General features: G+C 35.6%; 1 protein-coding gene across 29 annotated transcripts in view; it reads left to right on the top strand.

The window, feature by feature from the left end:
• KCNMA1 (potassium calcium-activated channel subfamily M alpha 1) overlaps positions 1–17,363 on the top strand; it is a 509,088-nt gene that overhangs the window by 366,577 nt on the left and 125,148 nt on the right. For all 29 annotated transcript variants that reach the window (XM_042789210.1, XM_032982029.2, XM_032982014.2 and 26 more), the window contains one exon: positions 11,606–11,715. In XM_042789210.1, the coding sequence (XP_042645144.1) occupies positions 11,606–11,715 (110 nt within the window). The remainder of the gene's footprint in view (positions 1–11,605; positions 11,716–17,363) is intronic.

Genomic DNA, 17,363 nt, shown 5'->3' with positions numbered 1-17,363 from the left:
TGAGTTAGTATTGTTGAGTAAATTAATAGAATGTGGAATGTGGTCCTTGAGTGTAACACAAGTCCACAGACAAATTAGTTTTGTCTTTGCTCTATTGGTAAGACAGTACACCTCATTCCAGATCTGAAAAATGATCTAGAGCAGTCTCAATTCTCCTCTAAGCTATTTTGAGAGTAGGAATGTTCTGTGGGCACTGTTGGCAGCTGTTGCTCACACCCACACATATTCAATACCCACTTCTCCCACTACATTTCTTTCTAGTCCAGGCTGAAAGAGACATAATAAAGGCACACAGATTTACATCAGTCTGATGCTTACCTACATTGATTAAACACATCATCTAGGCTGCTATTTATTTTTGGCCACCTAGGCAGCCTTGGACTGTTTTAACGTATGAGACTAGGGTATGAACAGTGAATTCCTTCAAATGAAGGAGAACTTTAAAAGTGAGGTGAGGAGGAAATACAACTTCTCAATTTATTGTGAGGTTCTTGAGGAGGCTGCATAATAAACTGATTACCTGATCCTACACACAGGATTTAGCCCAAATGTTAAAGTAGCTTGTTACCAAAGACATTTATTCTCTAAAAGGGCTGCCTGAATGTATTATTTTTAATCATTGAGTCTAGGAATTGAAAACTGTTGTGGTTGAAAACTGTTTGCTATTTAGAAATAGGATCAGTCCTTGTGATGAATATATTTGTCTTGGACTGAAGTCTACCATGGAATGTGTTTTTCAGTCAACCATTCTATTAGATCAACACCAATCTATCTTTTGCATTACGATTGGATATAAGTACTGCCTTGTTTTGTATATATAAGTGTATTGGAAGTAGAGCCTTGTGTGCCTTTGATTTCAAACCCATCAAGGCCAGCATCCAAAGAACGATGAGGTGTCATAATATTTCAAGAATACTTTCTCTGCTTTGACCTACTACAAGACTGCATTAGTATGAACAATGAAAAAGTGCATATATCATTTGAAACTAGAGCTAATCTTAATTAACATATTTGATGTTTTATAAAACATACTCTTTTCATAACAATTTTAAAAAACATTCTTGCATACAGAAAGAACTATGGGAATAGTTGGTTGTGGTTGTAAAATTTTTATACCACTAAAAAGAATTGTTAGCTTTGATTTAAGCAGACAATGTACTTGATTAAAGAGGTAGTTGATAATTTATAATACTTAAGGAAATTCAATTATAAGACTGTAAATCTAAGAATTCACTCTTTGCTGGGAATGCATGAACTGCTTTCAGCCAATTACTTATCTGTCAGATTTTGATATCCATATCTAAAGGCATAATAAAACCAGACATTCACACCAGCAATTTGGGTGAACTGAAAGGGCATTATAGGTGAGCATGAGGAAATGTTTAAAATACGTTGCTTTCAGTGTACAACTTCTTTTCAACTACAAATCAGGAATATTCTGTGTATACTTTCCTTTTATTCTTATCTATGTTGTTAGAAAAATACTCACAGTTCTGTGGAGAAGAGAATTGTAAAATGAAATGTCGGGAAGCCCTGGAAGCGTGCTGAGCCTAGGAGGAAGCAGGAGTTCCCTGTGTTAGATGGAAGTAGATGAAAACAGCTTGGCAAGGGCTCAAAAATTTTCCCCTGTGAAGATGTTATTTTCTAGGTATTTTTTGTAAACCATTTCTCTACATGGCTTTCTGGGCATCTTTGAAGAGAAAATTTTTTCCGTAGTTTAGAAAGGAAATGGGTAACAACTTTCATGTTGTTTATATAACATTTTATTTAATTTTTTTATACAAACCTTACAATTTGGGGAGACCGTTCAGAATTTCTGAATGGCATGCACTTAGACAAAATACTGCATAGTGGGACACATACACTGAATAATAAAAAAAAAAAATAGGCCATTAGAGTAAAGCAAGATCACTTTAACAACAAAACTAAAATATTCAAGTGCTATTCTAGAGCGATAATGAATAGAATTAACTCATTAATTTATTATAATATTTATGGGATTTGTATTATTTAATTAAATACGGTGTTTATCAAAGTAAAAATATGTCTAAAGTATCAAATGGTTGATCTTCTTCCGAACATCTGAAATTATTCTTAAAGGCTTTGTACTGTTTTGTGCTCTTTCCTTGGTGTTGAAGAGCTGATCTTATTCAATGCTACAGAGCAGAGTTTACAGCTGCTTTCATTGTGCTATAAAGGAATTTTCTTTGTGTCAATTCCTTAATAAACAGATCCTAGCTCACACCACAACTCAAGCACTAGTTCTCTGTCTTGATAGTGAGACTTAGATCTTGACAGAAGAGATTATATAGCATTATGAGGTTCAGATATACTCACTGTCTTTCGTGTAACTATTTACAACATTACATTGAGAACCAAATGCTTTGAATAAGATAGATCTGTTTGGGCTACAGAGCTCCTGGTAATTACACTGTTGGAGGATAGGGCTGGGTGTATTAAGCGTTTAGGTTTTTTCCTGACATTACTAATGGTTGTGCTTGCAAGATGTACATTGTTTTTTCATGTCTCTGTCACCATGTCTCAGTAGGAAATGATTGTATTATGCAAATATAGTTGCTGATAACAACGTATCTATATACAGACAGAGAAGAGCACAGGAGTATTATGACTTATAAAGATACAGATGAAAATTAGATTTCTTCTCTTGGGATACACTATGTCATTTTCCAGCTATTCTTCATATTGGCTATTGAATCAGTGGGTAATTAATTTTATTACTATCCAGGAGACAAAATTACAGTGTTACCTAGTCAGGGAAAGATAATCATGTGCTTACAGTACTAGAGAGAAACTTGGAAGATACAGATTCAAGTCACTGTGGTGGTATGACACATTCTGTGTGAGGTCCAACAGTTACCTAAACTCCCCTTGCCTTTCTTCCTATTTGTGATTAGAATAACTTAAAGTTTTTTTGTTATTTGTTAAAATTTCCTCTTGAGTTTGTAAGGTCTCTGAAGAAAAAAATTACTTCTTACAGTTTGTACCAACACAGCATTCTGTGATAACATTTGCTATGATTTAACATCAAATCAAAAGAAAATGCTATGTAGTTATTCTTAATTTATAGTGTAGTCACCAGAAGATAGTGAATGATTCCTCATTGCAGCATCAACCACTAATTGCACTGTCTTGTTATCTTTCTAGAATGTTATATTTACTCATGTTCTTGCAGTATCAGCCTGAAGTGTGTTAGTTATTTAACTTTAGGGATAAAAATAACAGAAAGTCTTGCAAAGCAGTCTCCTTAGGATCATCGAGGGGAAGTTCTTTCATAGAGACAGATGCTCATTTACTGTAAGGAAAGGCATGTAGAAGTGCCTTTTGTCACTGCTTGCTGATATGCTTGAGGTATACAAGATTTGATGAGTAAAAGATGTCCAAATTAAAAAAAAAAAAAGGAATAGAAACATCCTTGATCAACTATTCTGTCTTCATTCAACAGTTATACCTTATATAAAATCTGTAGAGGCTTGTGTGTAAGGCTAAGTGAAAACAGAAATAATGTGCAGGAAATTGAAGGAGATAAAAGGAAAACAAATAAATGATAGCAGGACCAAACAATATCAAGAGTTTTTGTTGGTTATTTTTCCCACACTGAAGTGATTCACTGCTGTTGCTGTTGTGTTTGTGTACTTAATGCCTTCCGATGCTCTCATGTTGTTCCTTACTGCAGCTTTTCTGCTACATTTTTTTTCTATTCTAAATATTGGGTAGCATTAACTTCTGCTTTAATTACTCTGCCATCAAAGACACAGCCCCTCATTCCACAGCAATATTTGACTGCTTAATTATTCACCATTTTTGTTACCAAGACAGTATTTCCAGTAAATATAAAGTTTTTATGTGAGGATGGCATGCCTCATCCCTGGAAGTGTTCAAAGTCAGGTTGGATGGAGCTTTAGGCAACCTGATCTCGTGGAAGGTGTCCCTGCCCATGGCAGAGGATTAGAACTAGATGATCTTTAAAGATCCCTTCTAACCCAAATAATTCTTTGATTCTATGATCTAAACTCCTAAGTTCTCAAACTGCCAGATATCCACAGAGATAACAATCAACAGGAGATAAAGCCTGGTGTCACTTTCTGATATCTGAACTAAACTAGCACATTTGGCATTTGGCTTCCTGGAACCCACAATACTTAATAAAAATAGATTTATTCTTTCTGCTGGAATGTGTTTGTTCAGCCAACAGGCAAAGTTTTACCACAGAAAACTTTTCACTGAAATGAAATCTACTCTTTTTGTCTCAACTGTATTAGTCCATACTCTACAAAGGTAGAAAATACAAGTATCCAGATTCTGCTGTTAGCAAATGAAATAGGATAGACCAGTAATTATTTGCAGCAACAAAATCATCTTTATAACCATAAAATTGAAACTACTCTAGGGTTTTTTTTGTTTTTCAAGTTCAAATCAAGGTTGTATTCATCTTTGTAAGCACAGTAATATTTTTGGATAGGCTAAAATCAAGATATAAATTTCACTATCTGGATAAATAACTTTCATAATTTTACTAAATGACATTTGCGATAATCTTTATTAATAACATCTTACACCAATCTCACCCCAAATTCAGCTCTTTTTGCTTCTATAAATATTACATAACATTTAACTATTCCACATTGTTTTCAGTCAACTCATATGTGAAACATCCATTTCCTAAGTACATATGAGACAGATTATTTTGTCTCTACATTAACAGTTAAGTTTTGGCAACTTTTAATGTATAGATAAGTATGGATAAGTAGTAGTTAAGTGTCAGTAAATCCAGAGATGAACTGGAAGACACTCATGCAAATTATGGTTAAATATTTTAAAGGAAAATAAACACACTTTATGAAGAATCAGATATTTTGAGGGATTCCGTTTTTGAGGTTAAATGCAGCAGCAGACTTAAATGTCATCACAAATGCTTAAATTAGTCAAGAACACAATGAGTCTAAAAGTATTTTTTTCTTACTTTAATGATTTTGAAATTAGTACCTTACTGCCATGGATTATGGGAGAAAATCATTATGTTTATCTGTGGAATACTGCTCTGTTAAAACTGAGGGTAACTGAAAGACTCAAGGAACGAGGAAAGAAATATTCGAAACTGGAGGTTCTTAATAATTGTTTTATTTCTAGCAGACCAGCAGATACTGCCTTTCAAAAAGTACCAGGTACATGACCATCCTTCTCTTTGAAATCATGGGGAAAGCATCATGGTTCAGGCAGATATAAAATGCAAAGTTCATCTTTAGTCTGTTATTATCATTTATGTATAGCATTTCCAAATATCAGCAATTATGTAAATTCATTCATCAACATCTCATGGTATCATAACAGCGTATCTTAAACATACCAATCACTTTATGAACATTAATTTAACACTAACCAGTATCTATGAAGCTTGATCACTGCTTTGTGAATGAGTTTGTTTTTTTCCAGTCCTTTCGTGTTCCTTGACTAAGGGTGAGTACTTAACTATAGGTCTGATCTATAGTTCCTTCCTCCAAATTAAAACCATCTGCCTAAAGAAAAGAAAGCAAGGGAAGAAGGTAGAAAGGAGAAACACATAACCTGTTTGTATATTTTTCTCCAACCCCAGGTGGTGTCAATCTAAGAAAAAGCCACAAAGTAGACCATAAGTTACAAACATGTCTTTACTATCATTACTCTTATTTTTTTACCACGCCTGCACTTTATCTGTTTTCTGTATATAAAGAGTTGCTGATCAGCAACATTTGCAAGCTTCACATAAATAAAAGGGTTATAAAAAAAAATGTGATATGATTTCTCTGTGTGTGGTGGAGAATAACACAATACAAATCCCTTTTAGCATCCCACATGGTCTCTGAATGGTGAAAAAATTTCTATGGAAGAAATTTCACTTGATTGTTTGCAGCCCACTTGTCAGGGGGAATGTATGATTTGGAACATCTCCATATTGCAATTAATTCTTGCAATTGTTTACTTCTCCAGAACTAAAGTTACTGGTTACTTGGCAGCCTAACAACAGCAGAAGAAAATTTAAAATAAATAAATTCATTGTAATTTATATTTCAGTGGTTTCTTGAGGTTTCCAATCCTTCTGTTCTTTAGAACATACTTTTGAAAGAGTGCCTTTTGACTAGTGTAACACGGGGAAAAGATTGGTGAATCCCAAATTAGTACTCAGCCAGTTGGGTAAAATGCAAACTTATATAAAATACTATACGTGTCCTGTCAAAATAACTGTGGAATTCAGATTTTTTAATATTGGAAAATTGTTTGTCCTAGAGAGATTTGTGTCACACCAAATTCCAATGAAAGTTATATTATACTATAAAGTAATATAATATAAAAGCAATAGTAATATTTAATAGTGTAATAATATAATAATAAAAATTTTATTTGTCTAACATAATAATGATATAACCTGAAATGTATTTTAATTTATTTTTTCTAAATCAAATCATTATGTCAAAACACATTGCTGTTTCTTTCTGCTTCAGAAAGTGTTCAGAAGCTGTTCAGACAGTGATCCAAATCAGCATTTCCAAATCAGTAGAAAGATTTGAGTGGTTTAAATGAGCTGAGGATCAGGCTATTACAAGGAGGAGGTGCTTTTAAGTTGTAGAAGAGTTTGAAAAGTTCAGCATAATTACTATTATTGTTATAGCATTTTAATACATGCCATGCATTGACATGGTATGAAAATGATCCTTTAAGTTAGACAGTTAGCAGAGCTGTAGCTCTTATATATGCTGCTAGGATACTGCAGTCCTGACATGTGCTTCTGTAACCATAGAGGCTCAGCTGTAATTCCCTTTCTGAAGTCTTTTAATGTGGCAGTTGATTTATTTCCTGGTAATAAATAATATAATCCTGGTTTTGCTCACTGAGTTTAGTATGTGTGACAGTAATGCATCTCTCACTTCTTTGGTACTGGCTGTCCATAAAATGCTAGTTCAACGTGGAATTGGTCTTGATGCTTCTTACAGCTTTTAAAGGTGAAATTTTTTCTAACGTGATTTAGACATTTTTTCACAGATTATCTTGATCAGTGGGAAGACAAGAGGTCTGAATGGTTTGAGCACAGAATAAGTGACTGGGTTGAAGCAGGCTAAGAAGATAACCACATTATGAGCCTAAAAGAGGAGTTTGAAAGTGGAGGTGGAAACACTGCTGATGGGGAAGTAAGATAAAAAACCCTATCAGTGAAAGAACTGTCGGTGGCTCAACATCCTCTAGTACGTGTCAGTTAGATAGGCTGACATTTCCATTTGGATAAAGGAGTTCAGAGGGAAGTAGGACATTGTCCTGGGTTTGAGTGAGTGGTGGAGTTTTTTGGTGGCAGGGGAGGGGGCTATAGAGGTGGCCCCCTGTGAGAAGCTTCTCAAAGCTCCCCCAGCTTCAAGTCAGCTCCACCTCTGCACCAAGGCCGAGCCAACCAGCTGCGCCTCTGCGAAAACATATATAAGAAAGGACGTGGTGACGAGCAGTTGGACTTAGAGGAGGAGTTGCATCAGCTGCATGAACACCAAGGTCAATGGAGGAACGGAGGAAGAAAGGAGGGGGGGAGGTGTACCAGAGCAGAGGCACCCCTGTGTCCTGTGGTGAGTCGGCAGGGCGGCCCCCCCCTGCCACCCATGAAGATCTGCGGTGGAGCAGACACTGATTTATGGCCTGTGTTTTCACCTAGTGATCAAGGTGCTGTGCCCAAAGAAGGCCATAGTGTTGTGGGAAAAGGTAGCCCCGCTGCTGTAATTCAGCGCTGGGAGGATTGCAGCATGCGGGGGAGTCCCATGCCGGAGCAGCTCGGGAAGGGCTGCAGCCGTGGGAGGGACTCCCATTGGAGAAAGTTGGTGTCCCACACTGGAGCAGTGTAAGAAAACACTGCGGCCCTTGGGAGGGACTCACGTCGGAAAAAGTTTGTGGAGGACTGTCTCCTGTGAGAGGGGGGACCATGATGGAGCAGGGGAAACAAATTCCAGAAGCTCCCCCCACTGAAGCTGGAGGAAGTGGCAGCACTGACTGCACCCCCCGTTCCCTGCCCCTGCACCACTGAGGGGAGGGGGTAGAGATATCAGGAGCAGAGCTGATCCCGGGAAGAAGGGAGGGGTGGGGGGAAGGTGTTCTCAAGATGTGGCAATGCTTCTCACTGTCCTACTCTGTTAAGAGATGTTGGTAGTGTCTGTAATAAATGTATGTTCTTTTTTTCTTCCCCTAATGAGTCTGCTATTTGCCCATGACCATAATGGGTGATCTGCCCCTCCCGGTCCTATCTCAAATCCCAAGCCTGGCTCATTTGTCCCTTCTCATTGCTGGAAGAGAAGGGAGGAGTAAGCAGCTGTGTGGTGTTTGGCTACCGACTAGGCTCAAACCATGACAGACATACAGGGCATTAGCCTAGAGAAACAGTTCTGTTGGTATTGTGGGTGATGTTAGGTAATGATATGGTAGAGAAGAGAAATTAACTGCAGGTAGGGGAAGCAGGGATGAAGACAGCACTCCAAAAGAGCAAAAAAAAGGCGTAGGAAGATTAACATCACTGCATTTCTGTAGAATCCTTGTTTTATGGCATTTTATGAGCTTCATGATTTGAAACTGGATTAAGAATATGGAATACAGAACTGTAACTTAAAGCTTCTATAAAATATTAAGTGTTTAATTAAGATGTATAAGAAAGAACAACAAAAATCTGTTCTAGACTCTTGGGGAATGAATAGGACTTTGTAACAGTTACAGCTTTTGTTTTTAAAATGTATTTTATTTTTACAGCTTGTGCTCATATAATTTTATTTCCTAAAGCACATAAGATTTTCAAAGTTCCTAAAGATTTAGTTTAAAATTTAAAAAATATCTATTACTTAGCTTAAAAAGTTTTGTTAAACACTTAATGTTTTCATCTGATTATACCTTGTTTAGAATCATACAGTAGAATAATAAGTAGTAAAACTAATATAAACAAACCACTTAAAGGAAAAATAGAAAAAATATGCAGAAAAGTATTGAACTTTATCCTTATAGTCATGAGGTCATTTGTAAATTTAAGAGGCAGAAAGCCAATTGCTGGATATATTATAAAAGCATGGAGTATGTTGTTGGTCACAGACCTGAACTGTCTGGTGATCAGAGTATGTGCTTTAATTTTTCCCATCTTAAATTTTTATCCTTTTTTGAGTTTACATGGTGAGATTTCCTTTAAGCCCTATATGTTATGCAAGGACCTCTTTCTTTAATGATGTTTTAAAACAGCTGTAGTTTGGCACAACAGACAAAGATAAATTGTTGCTTAAAGATGCTTTTCTCGATTTGATTTATTACTGAATAGCCGAAAAAGTTAACTTAGACACCTTTACTCAAGTCACTTAAATCCCATGTAATAATTTATTGTCTTGAATACTGACAGAGATGTACATTTATGTTGCTCTTTGAATTATATGTTCGTAACCAACCCCACACTTATCCTAACGTACCATAATGCTTTTGCCATAAAGAATATACAGACCTATGTTTTCCTACCATAAGGCATTTTATACCACTAAAGTCATTGACTGGGTATTATCCAAGATAGTAATGTATCTGCACAAAATGTTGAAGCAGTAGTGAGTTGTTTATCGTATCAGACTGAATTCTTTGATAAAAATTTCTGAAATATTGGGAGTTCTCTATGTAATGGCAAAAAAAAAAAAATATCTGGCTCATACTTAACTGGTTGCTATTACACTGTCTCTAGGACACTGGATAAGAAAGATCAGCAATGTAGATTAAAGCGCTCGAACCTTACCTGCAGTAGTTTATGAAGGTGGATGTTCCTGAAGCACCCTTTCTGCCACTTCATTGGGCCTGGCTACAGCTCTGTTTCCTGCAGGATTAGTGTCATCATCTCTTTACACAGTGTAGACTGAGCTTTGGGAAAAGTTGGGGATATCAGAAAAAGACAAATTGTGAGATGTTTAAGAGATATATAGTTGTATATTAGTTATATAAATTCTTCTTAAATCAGTAGGTGTTGGGTACTTCAACCTTTCAGGTAGCTTTGCAAATCTCTGCCACTAGTGTAAAAAGAAATTACTTTCTCATTATGTCAGTATTTTGGCCTTAACATCTAAACTCAATATTGTCTCACTCTCTGCTGTGTAAGATGAAAACTATAATGAGGCTACCTAAATAGTGGAACTAATAGTTTATTTTTTAGCAAAGAATAAAATACAGCTTTTAGACATGAACAAAATTGTAAGATAAATATTTCCATGATCTGTAAGATCATGTGCCTTATTTAAGAAAATTAAAATCTCTGATTTCTCAATCTCTCTTTTTACTTGTTTCCTATTTACTATGTCGTCATATAGACTGGTTAATGAAAATGTGGTAATGTAAAAAAAGAAATATATCACATTATTTTTGCTGGTCTGATATAATTTATGCTTCTTGCTAATTTAATATATGTTGTATTATCATACAAACATTTTTAGTGCTGTGTACAATTCTTCCAAATATTAATTTCTCTGTTCACATAATTTATATAGCACAATTAGTGAATAAAGCCAAAGAAATAATTACACACAGGAATGCCCCATTGTGGTTGAAATTTTTGCTTTGTTTTAATGTGATGTGATAAATAGGGAAACAACTGTTTGATATGAAGCTTTAGATATTTGAGACTCTGTGTCTGTGGTGGTTTCCCTAGTTTGCCTAAGAAGGTCTTATTGGGAATGACAGTCAAAACTCAAACAAACTGGATGATGGCACAAATTATGGTATACAGAAGTTGTATTTGCTCTTCTGATTTATAGTGCTATTCCTGCTGATTAACGCTAAGCAACTTGATCCAGTTACTTTAGATGCTTGATGCTAATTGAAAGAAGTTATAGAATATGTGAGACATAGGCTTTATAGATATGACATGGTATCCACAGACCCCAGGGCAGCTGCTGGAAGCTAGATGGGATTGCATGCACATCACAGATACCGCTAGAAACTTCTGCTTGGGCGAATACATTGATGGTAGTCCTGTAGCACCTCTGACTTCTTTTCCTTCATACCTTCAACAGTAAAAGATCTCTGAATTTATCAGTAAAGGTTTTTTTCAGTTGTTGTCCTGAGGTACTGATGACTGTTGAAGAAACTGTTTCAGTGTATGATTCTCATATTTCCTTGTTAGTTATAGATGCAGAAAAGAAAAAAAAAATATAATTTTTAATTATTAATTTTGACTGCTGATCAACATCTAAACAAGGTGAAAATAGTTGAAACATTGTTAGAGAGACTCAAATCACAATATAATGCAACCATTTTACTAGAGAATTTTCAGAAAGAGCACATTGAGAAATGTTTTTTCTCAATCTCTATACAACCTTATTTCACCTCATGCTGAATGTGCTTGCAAATAATTGAGTGTGTTATTTTTACATAGGGTACTTGATTTACTGAGTACATGGACTTTTTTTTTTTTTTGGCATTCCACAAGATCCTGTAAAATAAGTAATATTAATTGCCATAACAGTCTACTGACTTATTTGTTAAAACCTGATTTATGTTTAAGCAGTTGTTTGTAAATTTTAAAGAAAGCTTTTGGTTTTACTCAGAACTCTACATGTGTGTTTCTTTGTTTTAGATTGAGGAAGATACATGGCAGAAATACTACCTGGAAGGAGTTGCAAATGAAATGTATACAGAATATCTGTCTAGTGCCTTTGTGGGTTTGTCCTTCCCTGCAGTTTGTGAGTAAGTAGAAATACATATTAATATACATAAGTACTTGCCTTCTCTCAAGTGAAATCTAAGCTTTCTGCAGAACTTTTCACTTTGCTGCAGTCCTAATGTTGCTATATTGGATAGGATCCAATAAAATAAACGTTAAAGCAATCACTGCATGGAAGTATTCCAAACATTGTAATGCCTGTTTTCAGAAGAGATTTGGAATTAAGTGATTATAAATGAAGGCATAAATGTTTTCAGTGTTGAACAAATTCATCAGCCATACATTTAAATTGAGTTATTTACTCGTAAGTGCTGTCCTATTGTTTCTTCTAATGATTCCCATTCTTTAAATAGTGGTTGTCAGTGTCACCGTCTTGGCGTATGTCCCATTCCAAGGAAGCTATTCATTAATTGAAGCAGATGTAGTGGAGTCCTATAAGCAGTGTGGCGTCCAGAGCTCTGTGGAACTGTTTGCAAACCGCTTTTAACAAGTGAAATGTGTCAGAAAAAATATGTCTATTCTGTAATGAGAAAGGAGTTTTTGAAGCATATAGCATAAGCCATGCTACAACTTTATTTCTAGAGACTCAGAATCTTTATATTTGTCCTAGAATGATTCTGCGAATAAGAGATTTGTACGCACAAAGTTTCTGTAATAAATACTGTGGCCAGAAACAGTCAGAATAGTTCAGCACAGTCATATTTCCTCTTCTCTTGGCATTGTTCTTCATCACAGCCATATGAAAAGGACACAACAAAGACTGTGGACAGCTTTTGTTAAGCACTTTTTGAATGCTTAAAAAGGAACTCTTAAAAAAGGCCCTACTGTGAAGAGTTTGATATCTAACTAGATAACACAGAAAAAATTCTACAGACTCCATTATTAGAGAAGGAAATAGAGGGAGAAATAAGATATCTCTTGCATAAAGGAGAATGATTTTGCTTCAACTTCTCTCACTTCTCCCACGTTTTCTGACTTTTACAGTAGCAGAAACATAGGTTGTGGCATAAGAATGAGGGAAAAACAACTGTTAGCCAAATGTTATCCATTTAAAAATCTGTCTTTTTCTGCGATGTTTTTATGAGAAAGACCAGTCTTCAATTTGCTAGTAAAATGAAGGGGCTCACATTCCATCCCTCCACTGTGTTAACCAGGCTGTGACTAGGTTATTTAGGGAAAATGTTTATTACTATAAGCATAAAACTTGGCCTGGATATCTTGAAATAGAAAATCTGCTAATGTATTCTAGAAATTTGCATTGTAATCAGAATGAATGGTAATTTCTGCTGTTTACACTAACTAGAATCATAAAAACTAAATCTTCATGCCAAACCATTGTCAAGCATAGTTGAGTTTCTATGAGAGTTCTTAGAAATATGTGACTGACACTGTATTTGACATAGGGCTGACATTCATTTAACTGTGCTGGTAGAGCTGAGATAAAATAATCAATAAAGAAGGGGCATTTACTGAGATTTAGAAAAATGTCTAAACTTCGGAACTCTCCTCAAGCCTTATTTCATCATCTGAAGGTTTAATTAACTTTATTTGCTAGTTTAAAATAAAGAAAAATATTTATCTCTAATTTTCCAACAGTTTAATAACTATTCAATTCAAGTTAATTAAAGCACCTTGAAAATTAAAATGTAGTGTTACATATTAAAGAGTCTGGTGCTTAGTTATTTTCATTACTGTAAGAATTAGCTATTCAATTTCCAGAAGAACTGAAGGACAGCAAAAAGTCTGTTGCATTGGTTTATGAAGGGGAAATAAAATCAGTGGGCAGGCTTAGTGTGATCAACTACAGACTTTGAGAAAAGTTTTTGTACTTCAGCTGTTAAAATTCACACAACAACATTTTAAAACCCTGAAACTAAATAAGATGTGCTGCTTCCTTAGTTTATTGGTCTTGATTGGCAGTCTAGGAATGTGATTCTTTGAAATAGGCTGCCATACAGTCCAGATAAGAAATATTAGGAGAGTGGAAACACATCTCTTCTTTCAGTGAGGATGGGACACTCAATATTGTTAAAGAATTTCAAGCTTTTGATGTCAACACCAAGATGAAAAATTAGATGGAAGGAGAAGTTAATATCAGTCTGCAAGTTTTATTTATAACTCTGAGTATATGTGTGTGTACTATGTGAAAGTATTCTCACCAATATATTTTCAGTACATGAATGTAATTTCTATCATTCTGTGTACTTGGATATTTTTGGACTAGGTGTAGGTGATGCTGATTGAAGAGTAAACTAACCAAACTGTCCCCCACTAGTGCATGGTCTTCTAGTGGGCCTTCTAATATTTACTAATGCAAGGCTAACCTTCACCCAGGTTCTAGTCCCACCATTCTCCACTCAGAAATTTTCCTAGTGAGGCTAATATATCTATGGATTCATACTTGACCTGTCAGAGGAAACACCATATGAAGGGTGTGCACTTCTCTTAATATATGTTAAATTGGGCCCACTGGCTGTTGGTTATGTTTTTGAAGTCACTCATTCAATCAAATGTCATAGTCATGTTTTAATAAAAGGCAAAATTATAGAGATGCCATTTTCTCTGTATTTGTGCAGCATATTGTTGCATAGTTTATAACTATGGCATATATTCCCACATTAGTCATGAAGTTGTTTGTATGTTTTTATAACATACCATTTCGGGAGCTAATCACATAAATCTTAGAAACTCTACTGTCCTGACAAAGGACCAAGAAAGACAAAAGAACTAAGTTAGATGAGCAGGTGATCCTCATCACTTGTCTACATTCTCTCCCAGCTCCACAACATATCATTTCTCTTCTGGATATATTCATAGGAGTAGCACTTCCTAGTCCGAGTGACTCCAAATTAAGCTGGTCTTTCACAGAGCAAGGACAGCATTGGCTATCTGTAACTGTCAAGTTCTTGCTTCTATATTTGGATCACTCTCTTCAACTAGACTTCTGACTTGTCTCGGAAGGTGAGATAAATCTTAGGCACTTTTGGACTCTTGAAACTTAGGCTACACATAATATGACCAGTACAGTTTTCTGCCTCTGTGAAGCAGTGATGCTGTATCAGTCCATTCCTGTTAAATTAGGAGCTTTTTCCTGAACCCAGGATTTTATTCAACATTGCAGATGTGTGTCAAATATTAAACTCAATAAACCTAAGATCAGCTTAGGTAGTGGCCGGGCCACAAGACAGCCTCTAGATTGACATGACTCTAAATTAAACTTTTTATCTTCTGACTGTAATTAAAATCAGACTATTTGATTCTGGCAGAGATGTCTCCTATATTTTACGCTTTCCTCCAAGTGCTCTCAAAAACTCTCCTCTGGGTCCCTCTGGCAAAAGTTTGGACACCTCCCCTGCCTCTATCCAGCCAATGAGTATGTGGTAGTCTCCTGAGGCACACCTGTGTGATAGCAAGGGCCAACACATGTAAACAGATGTTGTAAGGTCCCACTGTGCTCCCTAATTTCATAAGTAAGAAAAGGCTGCTTCAATAGAAAAGTATCCATAGATCAGCACAGAGGCCTTACAGCTTCCCACAGTTCATTCTTCTTTAATATGTTTAAAGTATTGAGGCCTATGTTACTATTACCAGTGCTTACACAGTGGTTTTGGATAACCTGTATTTTACTACACTTGGTACAATCAGTAATTAGTGGGTTAGTAATTAGTGAACAAATTTTGGTTTATTAATTCAAAACTCTATATGTAGCAGGTGTGTTTCCTGTTTATACCTACAAAATTAGCAATACGAACTTTTATAAAGCAAGCTCAGTGTCTTTGTGCTTAAAACCTTCAGTAGAGCTCTTATAGGAACAATATCCTTATTTAGTTTTCTTATTCCAATGTGATAAGCTTTAAAGGGAGCCAGAAAGAGCAGAGGAATGATAGTTTTGTTTAGCAAGATAAGAGTTGACAAAAGTAGTGAAAGACGAATATTTATGAAACTCCTTAGCTTAGTGTGGATTGGAGTAGGATGTATTCCACAACACTTCACAGCATTTCCATTGCATTTCAAATCAGGAACCATCATCGTAAACCGAGATAATATTTGTTGTGGGAAATACAGAGAAAAAGCAATGTAGAGTTCTGTATTGACATTTATCTTCAGGGTTTTCATAACAGACTGACAGGTCAGCAACCAAAACCTTAAATATTCAGCTCATGTTCTCTCTACCATCCTAGTAATGGTAGTAGTATCCAGTAGAGTGAGCAGCAAATTTATTTGCTCACCTGCTCTTGGTCTTGTCAGCAGCCACTGACTGGAACTGGTACAAATAATTAATTTGTATGAAGTGCTTCTGTGTGTAGGTATGTGTATATAGACAGTAATGTATGTCGTTATGAGTGATGTATGTCATTGTTACCATGAGTGACATAAGTCACTCCACACACACTCTATTATATTATTTCTATAATGAATCAAACCCACCGGAAAAGAACCTGATCTTTGTCAAGGTTCACCTGTATTCTCTATATGCTTTTGTATTAAAATGTACACTTGGTATTCTGTACTTCCTCTGGATGTCTACTTTTCCTGCTACTATTAATTTCACATTATCCTGGTAGTGTTCCAGTCTTGGAGGTCTTTTTTCCACTGTTCTAGATATAAAGAGTACTTTGTCTTTTTTGATTGATTTATGCAAACCTTGGCTACTTCAGTATGCTTTTTATTATTTTAACTTATGTTGATTGTTTACAACTCAATCTTATAAAATTCAATAGAATTTTCTTTTGGTCTTTGGATTACCCCAGAAGTTCTTGATCATCTAACGGGAAAATAAAAAGGCCTTGTTCGCAGCCATACATAAGTGATATTCAACAAAATTATTGCTAAAAAACTTTGTTAGGTCTATAGAATAGGTGTTTAAAAGACCCATACCAAATGCTCAGCTTCTGCACATGACAGTGCTGATAGCTTCCTCCCCTCCCCCATCTGTTACCCTGTTGGAGATAGAAAGCTAGTCTATTGTAACCTTCAACCAGAAGACCATTTAAAGGCTAGGGGGCAAGAACCTTTTCCACATACTCCCCATGATGAGCCTTCGAGGATAAAATAGGCTCATATCTTGATTTAACAAAGCAAAAGAAAAAAGATCAAAACTTCTATATTATATTCAGATATATCAGGGAAATGTTTATTGAATTGCTAAAGCACATTTAAAGTGTTGTCATGCAGGTTCTTCAGGCATTGTTTGAATGTAGTACTCTTCATCAGTTTCAAATCTCTCTTCGATACATCTGTTGTGTCCTGATTCTGTCTAAAGAAACTAAAAGGTGCATTCTTCAGTGTTTTGGCAGTAAGAATGAAAAGTGTTTTTCATGCGCTGAACCTGGCAATGAGTATTGTTTTGTAGCCAGTGATTCATAACTTGCAAAATATAAAATTTAATTGTATTTCATTTTATTGGTCAGATGGGATTAGACCAGGAAACATACCTTGAATATGTAGTATCTCTGTGTCTCTTCACAGCTGAGATTATGGTTAAAATTCTAATCTGACATGGAACTGCCTGCTTAACTAAATCCTCTCTAGTAGAGTAAACTTCTCACTGGCATTGTTCACTGTTCATTAAGTTAATGATTCCATGATTTTAGCGGAGTTACTTCTGTTCCACATCCGTGTAAGATACATAGCAATCACAGATCTTGAAACATTTGCATAATTACACATA

Source organism: Tyto alba, unplaced genomic scaffold (assembly GCF_018691265.1).
Source record: "Tyto alba isolate M040663 unplaced genomic scaffold, T.alba_DEE_v4.0 Super-Scaffold_1, whole genome shotgun sequence".
Taxonomy (NCBI): domain Eukaryota; kingdom Metazoa; phylum Chordata; class Aves; order Strigiformes; family Tytonidae; genus Tyto; species Tyto alba.
This window is presented reverse-complemented; position numbering and strand designations above follow the sequence as displayed.